Source organism: Schistocerca gregaria, chromosome 5 (genome assembly GCF_023897955.1).
Source record: "Schistocerca gregaria isolate iqSchGreg1 chromosome 5, iqSchGreg1.2, whole genome shotgun sequence".
Lineage (NCBI taxonomy): Eukaryota > Metazoa > Arthropoda > Insecta > Orthoptera > Acrididae > Schistocerca > Schistocerca gregaria.
The window spans coordinates 364,654,975-364,667,388 of NC_064924.1; the positions used below are offsets into that span (position 1 = coordinate 364,654,975).

The 12,414-nt window shown below is 41.5% G+C and overlaps 1 protein-coding gene across 1 annotated transcript in view; it reads left to right on the forward strand.

Annotated features, from left to right (window-relative positions):
- LOC126273343 (proline-rich protein 36-like) overlaps positions 1-9,909 on the forward strand; it is a 179,021-nt gene extending 169,112 nt beyond the window's left edge. The window contains exon 8 of the mRNA XM_049976890.1: positions 7,909-9,909. Coding sequence (XP_049832847.1) covers positions 7,909-8,319 — 411 coding nt within the window. The 3' untranslated portion in view covers positions 8,320-9,909. The remainder of the gene's footprint in view (positions 1-7,908) is intronic.
- Positions 9,910-12,414: the final 2,505 nt, after the last annotated feature.

Genomic DNA, 12,414 nt, shown 5'->3' on the forward strand with positions numbered 1-12,414 from the left:
ACTTCAGCTTTATATGTGCTTACCAGCATATCACCTGACACATCTACATCTACATCTACATGACTACTCTGCAATTCACATTTAAGTGCTTGGCAGAGGATTCATCGAACCACAATCATACTATCTCTCTACTATTCCACTCCCTAACAGCGAGCGGGAAAAACGAACACCTAAACCTTTCTGTTCGAGCTCTGATTTCTCTTATTTTATTTTGATGATCATTCCTACCTATGTAGGTTGGGCTCAACAAAATATTTTCGCATTCGGAAGAGAAAGTTGGTGACTGAAATTTCGTAAAAAGGTCTCGCCGCGACGAAAAACGTCTATGCTGTAATGACTTCCATCCCAACTCGTGTATCATATCTGCCACACTCTCTCCCCTATAACGCGATAATACAAAACGAGCTGCCCTTCTTTGCACCCTCTCGATGTCCTCCGTCAATCCCACCTGGTAAGGATCCCACACCGCGCAGCAATATTCTAACAGAGGACGAACGAGTGTAGTGTAAGCTGTCTCTTTAGTGGACCTGTTGCATCTTCTAAGTGTCCTGCCAATGAAACGCAACCTTTGGCTCGCCTTCCCGACAATATTATCTATGTGGTCCTTCCAACTGAAGTTGTTTGTAATTTTAACACCCAGGTACTTAGTTGAATTGACAGCCTTGAGAATTGTACTATTTATCGAGTAATCGAATTCCAACGGATTTCTTTTGGAACTCATGTGGATCATCTCACACTTTTCGTTATTTAGCGTCAACTGCCACCTGACACACCATACAGCAATCTTTTCTAAATCGCTTTGCAGCTGATACTGGTCTTCGGATGACCTTACTAGACGGTAAATTACAGCATCATCTGCGAACAACCTAAGAGAACTGCTCAGATTGTCACCCAGGTCATTTATATAGATCAGGAACAGTAGAGGTCCCAGGACGCTTCCCTGGGGAACACCTGATATCACTTCAGTTTTACTCGATGATTTGCCGTCTATTACTACGAACTGCGACCTTCCTGACAGGAAATCACGAATCCAGTCGCACAACTGAGACGATACCCCATAGCTCCGCAGCTTGATTAGAAGTCGCTTGTGAGGAACGGTGTCAAAAGCTTTCCGGAAATCTAGAAATACGGAATCAACTTGAGATCCCCTGTCGATAGCGGCCATTACTTCGTGCGAATAAAGAGCTAGCTGCGTTGCACAAGAGCGATGTTTTCTGAAGCCATGCTGATTACGTGTCAATAGATCGTTCCCTTCGAGGTGATTCATAATGTTTGAATACAGTATATGCTCCAAAACCCTACTGCAAACCGACGTCAATGATATAGGTCTGTAGTTAAATGGATTACTCCTACTACCCTTCTTGAACACTGGTGCGACCTGCGCAATTTTCCAATCTGTAGGTACAGATCTATCGGTGAGCGAGCGGTTGTATATGAGTGCTAAGTAGGGAGCTATAGTATCAGCGTAATCTGAAAGGAACCTAATCGGTATACACATAGAAACACGGTAAGAATCAGAGAGAGATTATCCTGGCAGTAATATCACTTCACCTTGCACGAGAGGCGAACGGGTCTGAGCTCGAAACAGTAAAGTCTAAGACTGCGTCCTGGTTTTCACTCAGAAATATAACGGACGATCAAAAAGTTCCTAGTTCAAGACGTTGCTGCGGGTTATATGGAACATAGTGCGACTCCGATGCGGGTTTATAGTCACCGACACGAAGTCAAGTGATTAGTGTTGTATTCGCGCCTTTCCGACGTGTGTGTGGTAAATGCAAACATGAACTACAACCACCTTATTACCAAATGCGTACAAACACGACCATCGTTCGGTCATTGTTTCCATGGTTGCCGACGGGCAAACAGCAGTAGACACGCATCGGAGAACGAAGAATGTGTATTGGGCAGCACTTCTGTCGCAAGCCACCATTATGGAATGACAGGCCATGTTTTTTATTAATAGTGCACGTCACCATATCGCAAATGTCGGAATACAGAAGTTACGGCAACTCGTGTGGGAGACACTCGATCCCCCACCCTATAGTCATGATCTCTCCCCAGGTGATTATCACGCCTTCGTACTCTTAAAAAAAAAGTGTCTAAGATTCCTGTCGCGCGAGGATGTGCACCAAATTGTTGTTGATTCTTCACGCACCAGGATGCGGTATTTTAGCAAACGGATGTCTTCAAGGTGGTCTTTCGTTGGAATGATAGCTCACGGCTATTTTGCCTGATTGGCTTACCGATTCTGGACTGAACAGTCTTGGAGCGGAGTCTTTTGATCGCTGCTTACGCAGAGTGATGAATCGTTAACGCAACCGCTTTGGCTTAGCGCGGCCGGCTGGCGAGGCCGGCTACAGTGCCCGCGCCGCGGGTGACAGGAAGTCGACAGTAAATATATTACTGTTTGTCGCATATTTCCCACAATAAAAAAATTAAAAAATACCTATATTAAGCAAGGAGCTGCTAAAACTGTCTTCCTTCGTTGTTCAAATATGTCTGGCACGAATTTAGGAAATTGCTCATTACCCGCCACAGTTGTCGCTGTGGAATGGTAGCAATTTCTTGACGAATGATAATTCTGAGTCTCCCGCCTCCCCCCACAAAGGGATAAAAATTGCAGGGAATTAAATCGGAGTAATGAGGAAGCCGTATCTTGTTAGTAGTAATTCTATCTTGGAACACTCCATGAATTTCCTGTAATGAGAAGTTAGCTGTTTGTGCTCTCGTAGATTCCTAGTCGCGAACGCACAATCTATCTCAAGTAACTGGTAAAAAAAAAGGTTCAAGAAAAAGAAGAGGTCGGCAAATACTTTACACAAATCGCTCACTGTCAAGTGTCCCCGGGTAAAATATGGAGCTCATTATTCTCTTGCAGCTAATAGCTCATCATATACCTACTTTGTTGTCCATACTGACGTGCGTTGTGTATTATGTAAAGGTTTTCAGACAAGCAATGAAGGTTATTTTCTTAATAAACGTCTCCACTTAGGTGGAACCATGATTCGTCCGAAAAGAAATTTAGATGAGGATCAGTTTCTCCTTAAAGCACCCAATTCTACAGTGCACTATTTTTTTTTTATTTCATTAACATTACAGTCGTTTGAACAAGCCTGTAGAAAATTGCTATTTGCTGCGAAAGTCGCCGAACTGTTTTTCTAGGAGACCTTCCCAGAGCATGCTCGACCATATCAAGAGTTTCCTTTCAAGAAAACTTCTCGATTCACGAAATTTATCTATTGATCAATGAATCGTACTCTGTTTACTAACTTGAACATCAGAACATCAGTATATTTTTAGAATAATTGTATCTCGCCATTCCACTTCAAACACACTGAATTGCGTCGCCTAACAAGAATTTGCACAACATTTCTACGCAGACAAAGGATTCGCACCGGAGGGGAAATATTCTCCCCGCCAGTGACGCTCCCTGTTGGACATCCTGTATCACCGCAGATCGCTCTATGGTACATATAACCCTCATTAGACACACAACGACAATCTCGTCAGCGACTCCATAGCCCTAACCCGTTTTGAGCTGGATCCAGTACCATAAAATCTATCAGTAACAAGGCCAGTGAGCATTTACACGCACCAGAAAAATTTAGGTTCTCCCTACAGTGTTTCATGTTCTTCTAGACGCCTTTGGGAGCAGAGTCGCATAATGATGTACTGTTATCCAAAGGATTCCTGCAGAGTTCTATCTGTGATAAATCTTTTGAGATCTGTTTGCACAATAATTCCCACAAATAAAGATAGGCGACTACCAAATTGTAGTCTATGCAGGCAAGAGGGTAAGGCCGATGGTGTCCAAAACACAAGCGTCATGTATAAAGTTAAAAGGAAACATTGGCATAAGTGTAATAGGAAACAGGAACAGAATAGCAAAACTATCACTATGTACCTATGACCCAACATGAACCAACAGCTTATCATAACGATAAATGATAGCAGACACAGTGAAATCTGAATAAATAACAGCTATAAGGGCAAAGAACTAAAATTTATATCCGAAGTGATTGGGCCACACTCAAATGATCGAGAATTTTAAAAGTAATTCGAGAAAAATCCTAGGTCAAGATCGCAAATTTTCTATACTAATTACCGGTTCCGGCTCATTACCGAGCCATTTTTCAGATCTAAAAATTAAGAATACTTCATGTAGAAAGTGAACAATAAAAATACATCCAGTAGTTCAATTCCTATTATGCAGTACATACCAATCTAAAATGTTGTTCAGTTTGTGACATTCATTTCGCATCTTTGTATTTGTTAGAGCTATGTCGCCAAGGTAAAATTAAAATCTTGTAGGCATAACTGGAAAATATTAAAACGTGACACAATAAAATGCGAAAATATATGGTGAGTAATATGAAGTACCATACCTAAAGTAAAAATCTTAGTTGATTATATAAAATAACGTGAATCACTAATCACATGCTGTTATAGGGCCAATTTTGCCATTCATTTATACAAACTATCGACAGCAATGAGAGATGTATCGCCCAAGTGTGGATGGAAACAAGATATCATTTCTATCACTCATACCAGAAATAGTGGAGTGTCTATGAGACAGCCGTCAGCCAGCTGGCTGAGGTGTGGTGGCGTCATGGCTACACGATAACTTTGTCGGTTAGACAGCGCTACCATCCACAAATTTAATACAGCCGTGGCTCTAATAATATAAAGAATATAAATACGATTTAAGTTTTTTTATAAATTTATGTCATACAAATATGATAAATTATATTCAGATCACTACATTTATAGTGAATAAACAGTAAGTGTTATCTGAGCTTTAATTAATAAAATATAAGAAGTACTGAATGTGAGGAAATTACTACTGGAGACAGAAAGTTATTTTAAATCCAAAAAAATAAACAATATTACTAACCAGGATACATAAATACTTTATGTTGAATATTAGGACGAAATAATATCGTAACCCGAGGTGTAGGTGATAAATGCAACAAACTCGATCAATGGCTATGACAGCCAACTAATATATATGTGGCTAACCAACAATAGTAGGATGGAACTATTAAGTGTTACTGAGGAGAGAATATAATCTCGAGAGACAAGAATTTTATCAACGTGATCTTATGCTTAGCTATTTGTTACACACTATGAATTTCTGACATGTACAATTTATGTCAAAAGATGATGAGCCAATGACTGTTGCGTAGTATTCCAGTTCATTGTGTAAAATGTTGGTGAGGTTGACCACATTCGGAAACAGAAATCTAAAATTCATAAAAAACGTATGTAGCTTATGGTCTAGGTGTTTCATAAATTCGATACTCTGTTAGTTACTTCTAGAATTTATGCCTCATACAAAAGCAGTGACTAGTTGAAAGTTACATATTGTTATAACCACAGATCCGGGTTTTACCAACAAAATATTAAACGTGACACAATAAAATGCAAAAATACACATATATAGTGAGTAATATGAAGTACCACACCTAAAGTAAAAATCGTAGTTGGTTATATAAAATAACGTTAATCAGTAATCACATATTGTTATAGTGTTAGAACTAAAACACTAGACTTCAAGAAAGGTCTTTAAAGAAGAAACTGGCAATCCGTAAAGAAAATGTGCGATCTTGAAGCAGGGTTTTTGTCTACACATGTTATAAATCAACATGTCGCTAATCTGCACCCACGGACCACGATCGAGAATTATTTTAGTTATAAAATGGTTGTATCTCGTCATAAATTGCATTAGTATCTTCTCTTTTATTTCTTGATTGTGGCTAGTTACGGACAACTGTATGCATCCAGAATGAGATTTTCACTCTGCAGCGGAGTGTGCGCTGATATGAAACTTCCTGGCAGATTAAAACTGTGTGCCCGACCGAGACTCGAACTCGGGACCTTTGCCTTTCGCGGGCAAGTGCTTTACCAACTGAGCTACCGAAGCACGACTCACGTCCGGTACTCACAGCTTTTCTTCTGCCAGTACCTCGTCTCCTACCTTCCAAACTTTACAGAAGCTCTTCTGCGAAACTTGCAGAACTAGCACTCCTGAAAGAAAGGATATTGCGGAGACATGGCTTAGCCACAGCCTGGGGGATGTTTCCAGAATGAGATTTTCACTCTGCAGCGGAGTGTGCGCTGATATGAAACTTCCTGGCAGATTAAAACTGTGTGCCCGACCGAGACTCGAACTCGGGACCTTTGCCTTTCGCGGGCAAGTGCTCTACCAACTGAGCTACCGAAGCACGACTCACGTCCGGTACTCACAGCTTTTCTTCTGCCAGTACCTCGTCTCCTATCTTCCAAACTTTACAGAAGCTCTTCTGCGAAACTTGCAGAACTAGCACTCCTGAAAGAAAGGATATTGCGGAGACATGGCTTAGCCACAGCCTGGGGGATGTTTCCAGAATGAGATTTTCACTCTGCAGCGGAGTGTGCGCTGATATGAAACTTCCTGGCAGATTAAAACTGTGTGCCCGACCGAGACTCGAACTCGGGACCTTTGCCTTTCGCGGGCAAATCTGCGAGGTACTGGCAGAAGAAAAGCTGTGAGTACCGGACGTGAGTCGTGCTTCGGTAGCTCAGTTGGTAGAGCACTTGCCCGCGAAAGGCAAAGGTCCCGAGTTCGAGTCTCGGTCGGGCACACAGTTTTAATCTGCCAGGAAGTTTCAACTGTATGCATTTTCGTACCGTCCCTATTGTAAGTCTGATGGACAAGCGGCACTATGGCCGACTCAACAACAGTAAACAGACCATATAGGACAGATAATGGAGTTTTTACGTCTTAGGATTACTCTAATTAAAGTCTGGTGAAAACACCCTTAAAGTGCATTAAGGGGGTAATCCTCTTTCAAATCATGAAAAATATATTATTTTCCAGATTTTTTTTTTCTAGTAAAGTAGAAAGTAGTGTTATACCTGATGATACAGTTTTATATGATATACTTTTGTTGTTTACACCACTTTTTCGTTCTCGTCGGACGCTCCCTGCAACCACTGCACTACGTGTATGGATCCCTAGTAGCCGGAACATTGGTGATCTACGGAGATTCATGAAATTCCACCTGTGACAAAATAATTTAGTACAAGTAATTTTCAACATACTTTCTATCAGCGTAAATAAGATAACTAAAAAACATTAAGCTCCCAGAAAATGGTTACGTTTTGAAAAAAGGTCATTTTGTTAGTCCAAGATATCGAGACAAAAATGTACATCTAAAATAGTCTTTTGAAGATAAAAAAGCTGCGTAGACGGCAGAGAATTCAAGAACCTTAAGACAGAGAAATCAGTAGTAACTGAAATGATCCATTCATTACCATTGCTTTCCATACCTCTATTGTGCCTCACCGTTAATATATTATTATACATTTCCGAAGAAGCATGAATCCTTGTATCTATACTAGTACTTATTAAAAGATTACCAATTTCTAGACTGTCGCCGTAGAAAACTGCGTTAATGGGCTCGTGAGACTTAGAACCACCATTTCTTGAAACCATTTCACAGGTGCATCCTATTACAACAGCTTTCATTACATCTCAATATGTTCTGCAAAACTGCGAAAGTTGAACAACGTCGCTGACCCGTTAGAAGTCGCTTGCTTTTAAGCTTGTATTTCGACGGAAGCACTTATTGGAAATAGCAACGTGCGCTGCGGTCTTAAGACTTAGTCCTGAAGCCGGTTATGATAATTCAACAAAAGTGTGGCTAGTTGTAGGTATGTCCCCCTTATTGGTATACGTCGCAGAAAAAGAAATTGAGTGTCAGAAGCACTATGCTTTCAGCAGGCCTCGGTCATGGGAGGACAAGGCCCCTGCACGGAACATATGGGCGGGGAGGGGATAGCAGTGCCGTTTGCTCTGGTGTCGGACATGCCGTGACGCGGTACACGCGCTACGCGCCCTGTCCTTGAATGCTGTGTGTTTCGCAGGTGTGCGGCAAGCGGTTCTCGGACCGCAGCAACATGGCGCTGCACGCGAAGTCCCACTCGGGCCTGCGGCCGTACCTCTGCGCGCACTGCGGCTGCAGTTTCTCCAAGAAGGACCACCTGCGCGCACACGTCGCCTGCCACGTGGGCGCCGTCGCCGCCGACGAAGGCCTGCTCTCCCCGTCCGACGAGTCGCCGCCGCCGCCCGCCGCCGCCGGCCCGCCGCGCATCACCAGCGTCATCATCAGCACGGCGCCCTCCGTCGTGCCTGCCACCACCGTCACCTCCCTACCGCCACTCCCACAGCCGCCCCTGCAGCCGCCGCCCCCGCCGCCGCCGCTGGCGCCACCACCGCCTCTGTCGATCTCGCTACCACCGCAAAACATCGCAGCATCACAGTTCGCCGTCACATAATCGTGTCCGAGCGACTCACCTAAGCATCGAGAGAAATTTCGTCGAGAACTCTGTTCACTGTCCTTCTCTCAGGCACACATTCATGCGTGATACGGCGCTGGATCAATCATTCACCTCGCAATGCTACGACTACGCTGGTAGCGAAAATCGACAAAACCGACATGAAGACCTAAAAAATGTTGAACATTAAGATGTAAAATGAAAAATATTCGTGTATTCAGCGCCGTACTGAGCCAACAACTTGCGTCATGGTAATTTGCTAGAAAAGGAAGTTCACCATTGCCATCTTCTTATCATGAGAACAACAGCAAAGGTATATTGTGAATGAGTGTAAACTGTGTTAGTGCGGAGTGATTTCGAGATTTACAGGTACATATGGAAACATTAGGTAGCAAGGTGTTGAACTCTGAAGGAATAACATAGATTCTTCTTCACATACCTCACTAAATAGCTTTAACGTCTACGACAACCAACACCTTCCTATGACGTTAGGAAAAAAAGAAAGCTAATTAGAAGCTCTGATCAACTGCCCCTTGTCGCAGTACGTGACCAGTTACCGTCTAGTACTGAGATGCGAGCAGTACATTCACTGGTTAAGAGGTAAAACTTACATGTCATTTAACAGAACGCTAGGGACGACGAAAATCAGATATGAATTCACAAAACCTCAGAGGAGTGAAACTCAGAAAGTAACTAGAAAGCGGGGGAAGAAAAACAAAAGGAATTATCAACACATGATGTATGGACACCAGTCAGCACACACCGACTAAAGAACGCACTGGAATCAGCAGCAAGTATTGTAGCCGAACAGTTCATGGTATTCACACTTCATCACTACGTAATATTCTTCTTTATTTAAATGAAACATTGCTGTATTATCGTGTGTTTCATATTCCTGTATTCGCGCATTTTCTTCTTCATCGATATTTGTAATGTCAATAAAACAACGTAAACTTTTCGCAATTCACAGTATCTTAATCTGGGTCTGTGAAACAATATCTATAAAGTTAGCCACAGTGGAAATCGTACCATTCTTTGGTGGTGTTATAACCACAGTAACAGTTCCTTGCTTATTTCAAAGTGTACGGTTATCAAGCAGAATTATTTGCTCATTGCTTTGCACACGTTCTTGATACTCGAATTTGAGGATACTGTCGTGTGTAAGTTTCATTTGCTATCACATGAACTACTTAAATTAATTCATAATGTTTTGAGACGAGTGTATATGCTGAAAGTCTCATTTAATAGGAAAATCATCTTCACATAAAGAACTTAAAACATATTAACTTCTGCGAAGTTCTTCTGATGATTGTTATATTACGTTATAAACAACAACTCTGATCACATGAAGACTGAGAAGGGATCAATAAACTCAACATCATGTAAGAAAAAAGTTAAAATAAATTATTTTTATTCAATTCGCGAAATACGGATCGTGTAATGTACCTGCAATGAAAAACTGAACTTGATGTTGTGTCACTATTAGAATAGAAAACGATATATTATGTCACAAAAGGTCGTTGTACATATGCTTCAAAGAAGAAATGAAATAAAATTGTAAAGAGTTTCGTACCTTTACGTTTTCCAGTTCATCTGCTTTTAAAAAGTGCATCCTGGTGAACAAGACGAGATAAATAACAACAAACTTTTAACACTGAATTTAACAATGACATAAGAGAAAACTTTAGTGGTATTTGCTGCAACACCTCGACTTTGTCCTTATATTTTATTTATTTTCTTGCGTAACAGCGGGGTGAAAGTAAACTCGGAAACTTTTCTTCGTAAGGTACTGAAGTTCATTTCAGATAGGTACTAGTTTGTTAAATTGTTATGTAAACAAGCACAGCGAAAGTATTTAAATAAGGAATAGTCCGTGTATAAAAGTATTCGTGAAAAAAAAGCTTGATATTTTAATGTAGATGAAAAGGCGCATCACACATACTGTATCTCGAGATCAGCAATCCTCCTCCACTCCCACACAGACACACAAGTTCTTACGGGAACTGGTTTCGCAGGGAATGTCATCTTACAAACTGATGCTGGCAGTGCAACACCCACTATTTAGTCATACATACTTTATTGTTCTGTAATCTCTGGGTCCTTTCTAACGAGAGATCTAGCAGGCGGGTACTTTGAGTCTTTGCATCAACAAGACTAAATAGCAGCCTTTTGCAAGTTGGTATAGAAGATATAGAGACCAAAAGAACATTCCAAGGAACCCACAAATTCTACAACATAGATTTCGTTTCTGTAGTAATCCACAGTCTCTAAATATTTTACTAACGAAACCATAGCGCCTTGTAGGCTGTACATTAATGTTCTTTATTTAATTTGTGCGAATAGCTAATTCTGACGTTGCGTCATTTTCAGGCACGTGCGTGACACCATTTGAGTTCTCAGGCTGCAGTACTCGTTGGTGCAGTTATTATTATATGACATGAGATGGTGTACCATTGTCATGTGCATTCTGTCCACAAGTATTTATGGATAATGTCGTCTGGCCACATATGTATAAGACGAATCCGATACCAAGAACACGATTTAAGTGTTGTACATAGTTGATGTAAAGCGTGTGGTTAAAACCTACGCAAAGTGAAAGTTAGCTAATCACACAACTTAAGTAAAGAACATTATTATGCTCCTACAAAGTACCGTGTTTTCATTTCTACGATATAAGCAATCATGCTACAATAGCACAGGAAATGGGCTTCTCCTTAAAATTTGTTGCCTCCCCTTCGAAGTCTCTTTCTTAATATTACTTACTGTTCTTGCAGCGCCATTTTCATCTTTGGAAGCAAGGTCATAAGATTCCTCTAGTGCAACTCTGCAGTCGCTGGCCATCCGAGGGACACTGTCGAAAATCCAAGGAGCCTGACGACGTAGTCAGTATCAGCCTAAAGACATTCTAAATAAAACTTTGTTAACCAAGCTGCTGGAAACTACCATACTACAGCTGCCTACATCTGTCTCTTGCATTAAACTACGTCGTTCTTTAGGTGGCTAATATACTGTAAGGCTTACTTTTTATTGGCGTTCAGGCCATCTGGTGCGCACACATTACGAGTATTTCCTGAAACTCGAATAAGGGCAAGTAATATTGACTCCAAATATCTTCGAATATCCCATACACATACGTTAGCAATAAAGTCATTCAGCTGGTGCTATAAGAAATACATTTACAAATTTCCTTCAAACATTACACATATAGCAACCATATTTTAAAATTCTCCGAAAATAGCAGGCAAGAGCGGCAGAAAATATCATTGTAATTATAAGTGGCAATTTTGGAGAATTTTACTTCAGTCATTTAGGAGAAAAGTGTAACGGAATGATAAAAATTCAGGATTCCGAAAAATCGCAAAAGATCTATGAACTTATTAGCTCAACAGTATGCAGTTTTCAACACTAAGGTTGCCTTCTTGGAAACAACCTCTGCAGTTTTCTCTCCTTCGGTTACACACAGCCGAACAATAACACTCAGATATAAAAGCATATTCCTTCGAATAGGTAAAACTCCATCCTAACAGATCTCGGAAGACCCTGATGGTACTCCCCCCGTGTCGTCCTCACTATGTAGGCGTCGCTAGATGCGGATATGGCTGGCCATGTTGTCAGCACACCGCTCTCTAGCGGTTTGTCAGTTTTCGTAACCTGAGTCGCTGCTTTCAGTCAAGTAGCTTCTCAGTTTTGCCTCACAAGGGCCGAGTGCATCCCGCTTGCCCAACTCAGCTCGGCAGACCGGACGGTCACCCATCCAAGTGCCGGCCAAGCCCGACAGCGCTTAAGTTCTGTGATCTGACAGGAACCGGTGTCTGTACTGCGGCAAAGCCGTTGGCCCTTCCAATAGGTACACCTATTTTTTCAGATCATGAATCCTAGAAATTTCATCATCACTGGAAGTTATCTCTGGATCCATTACACCTATCTTCACCATTGTCTGCCCGACGAGTATAGTTTTCGGTATTCACACCGCTGTGCAGCTGTTTAACCATGGATATATCTCCTAAGAGGATCTGTATTTGGCAGATCCCAACATTTAGGCTTCATTGGCTCCATTACAGAAAGGAATGGTTGTGATTTTATTACGTGAGTATA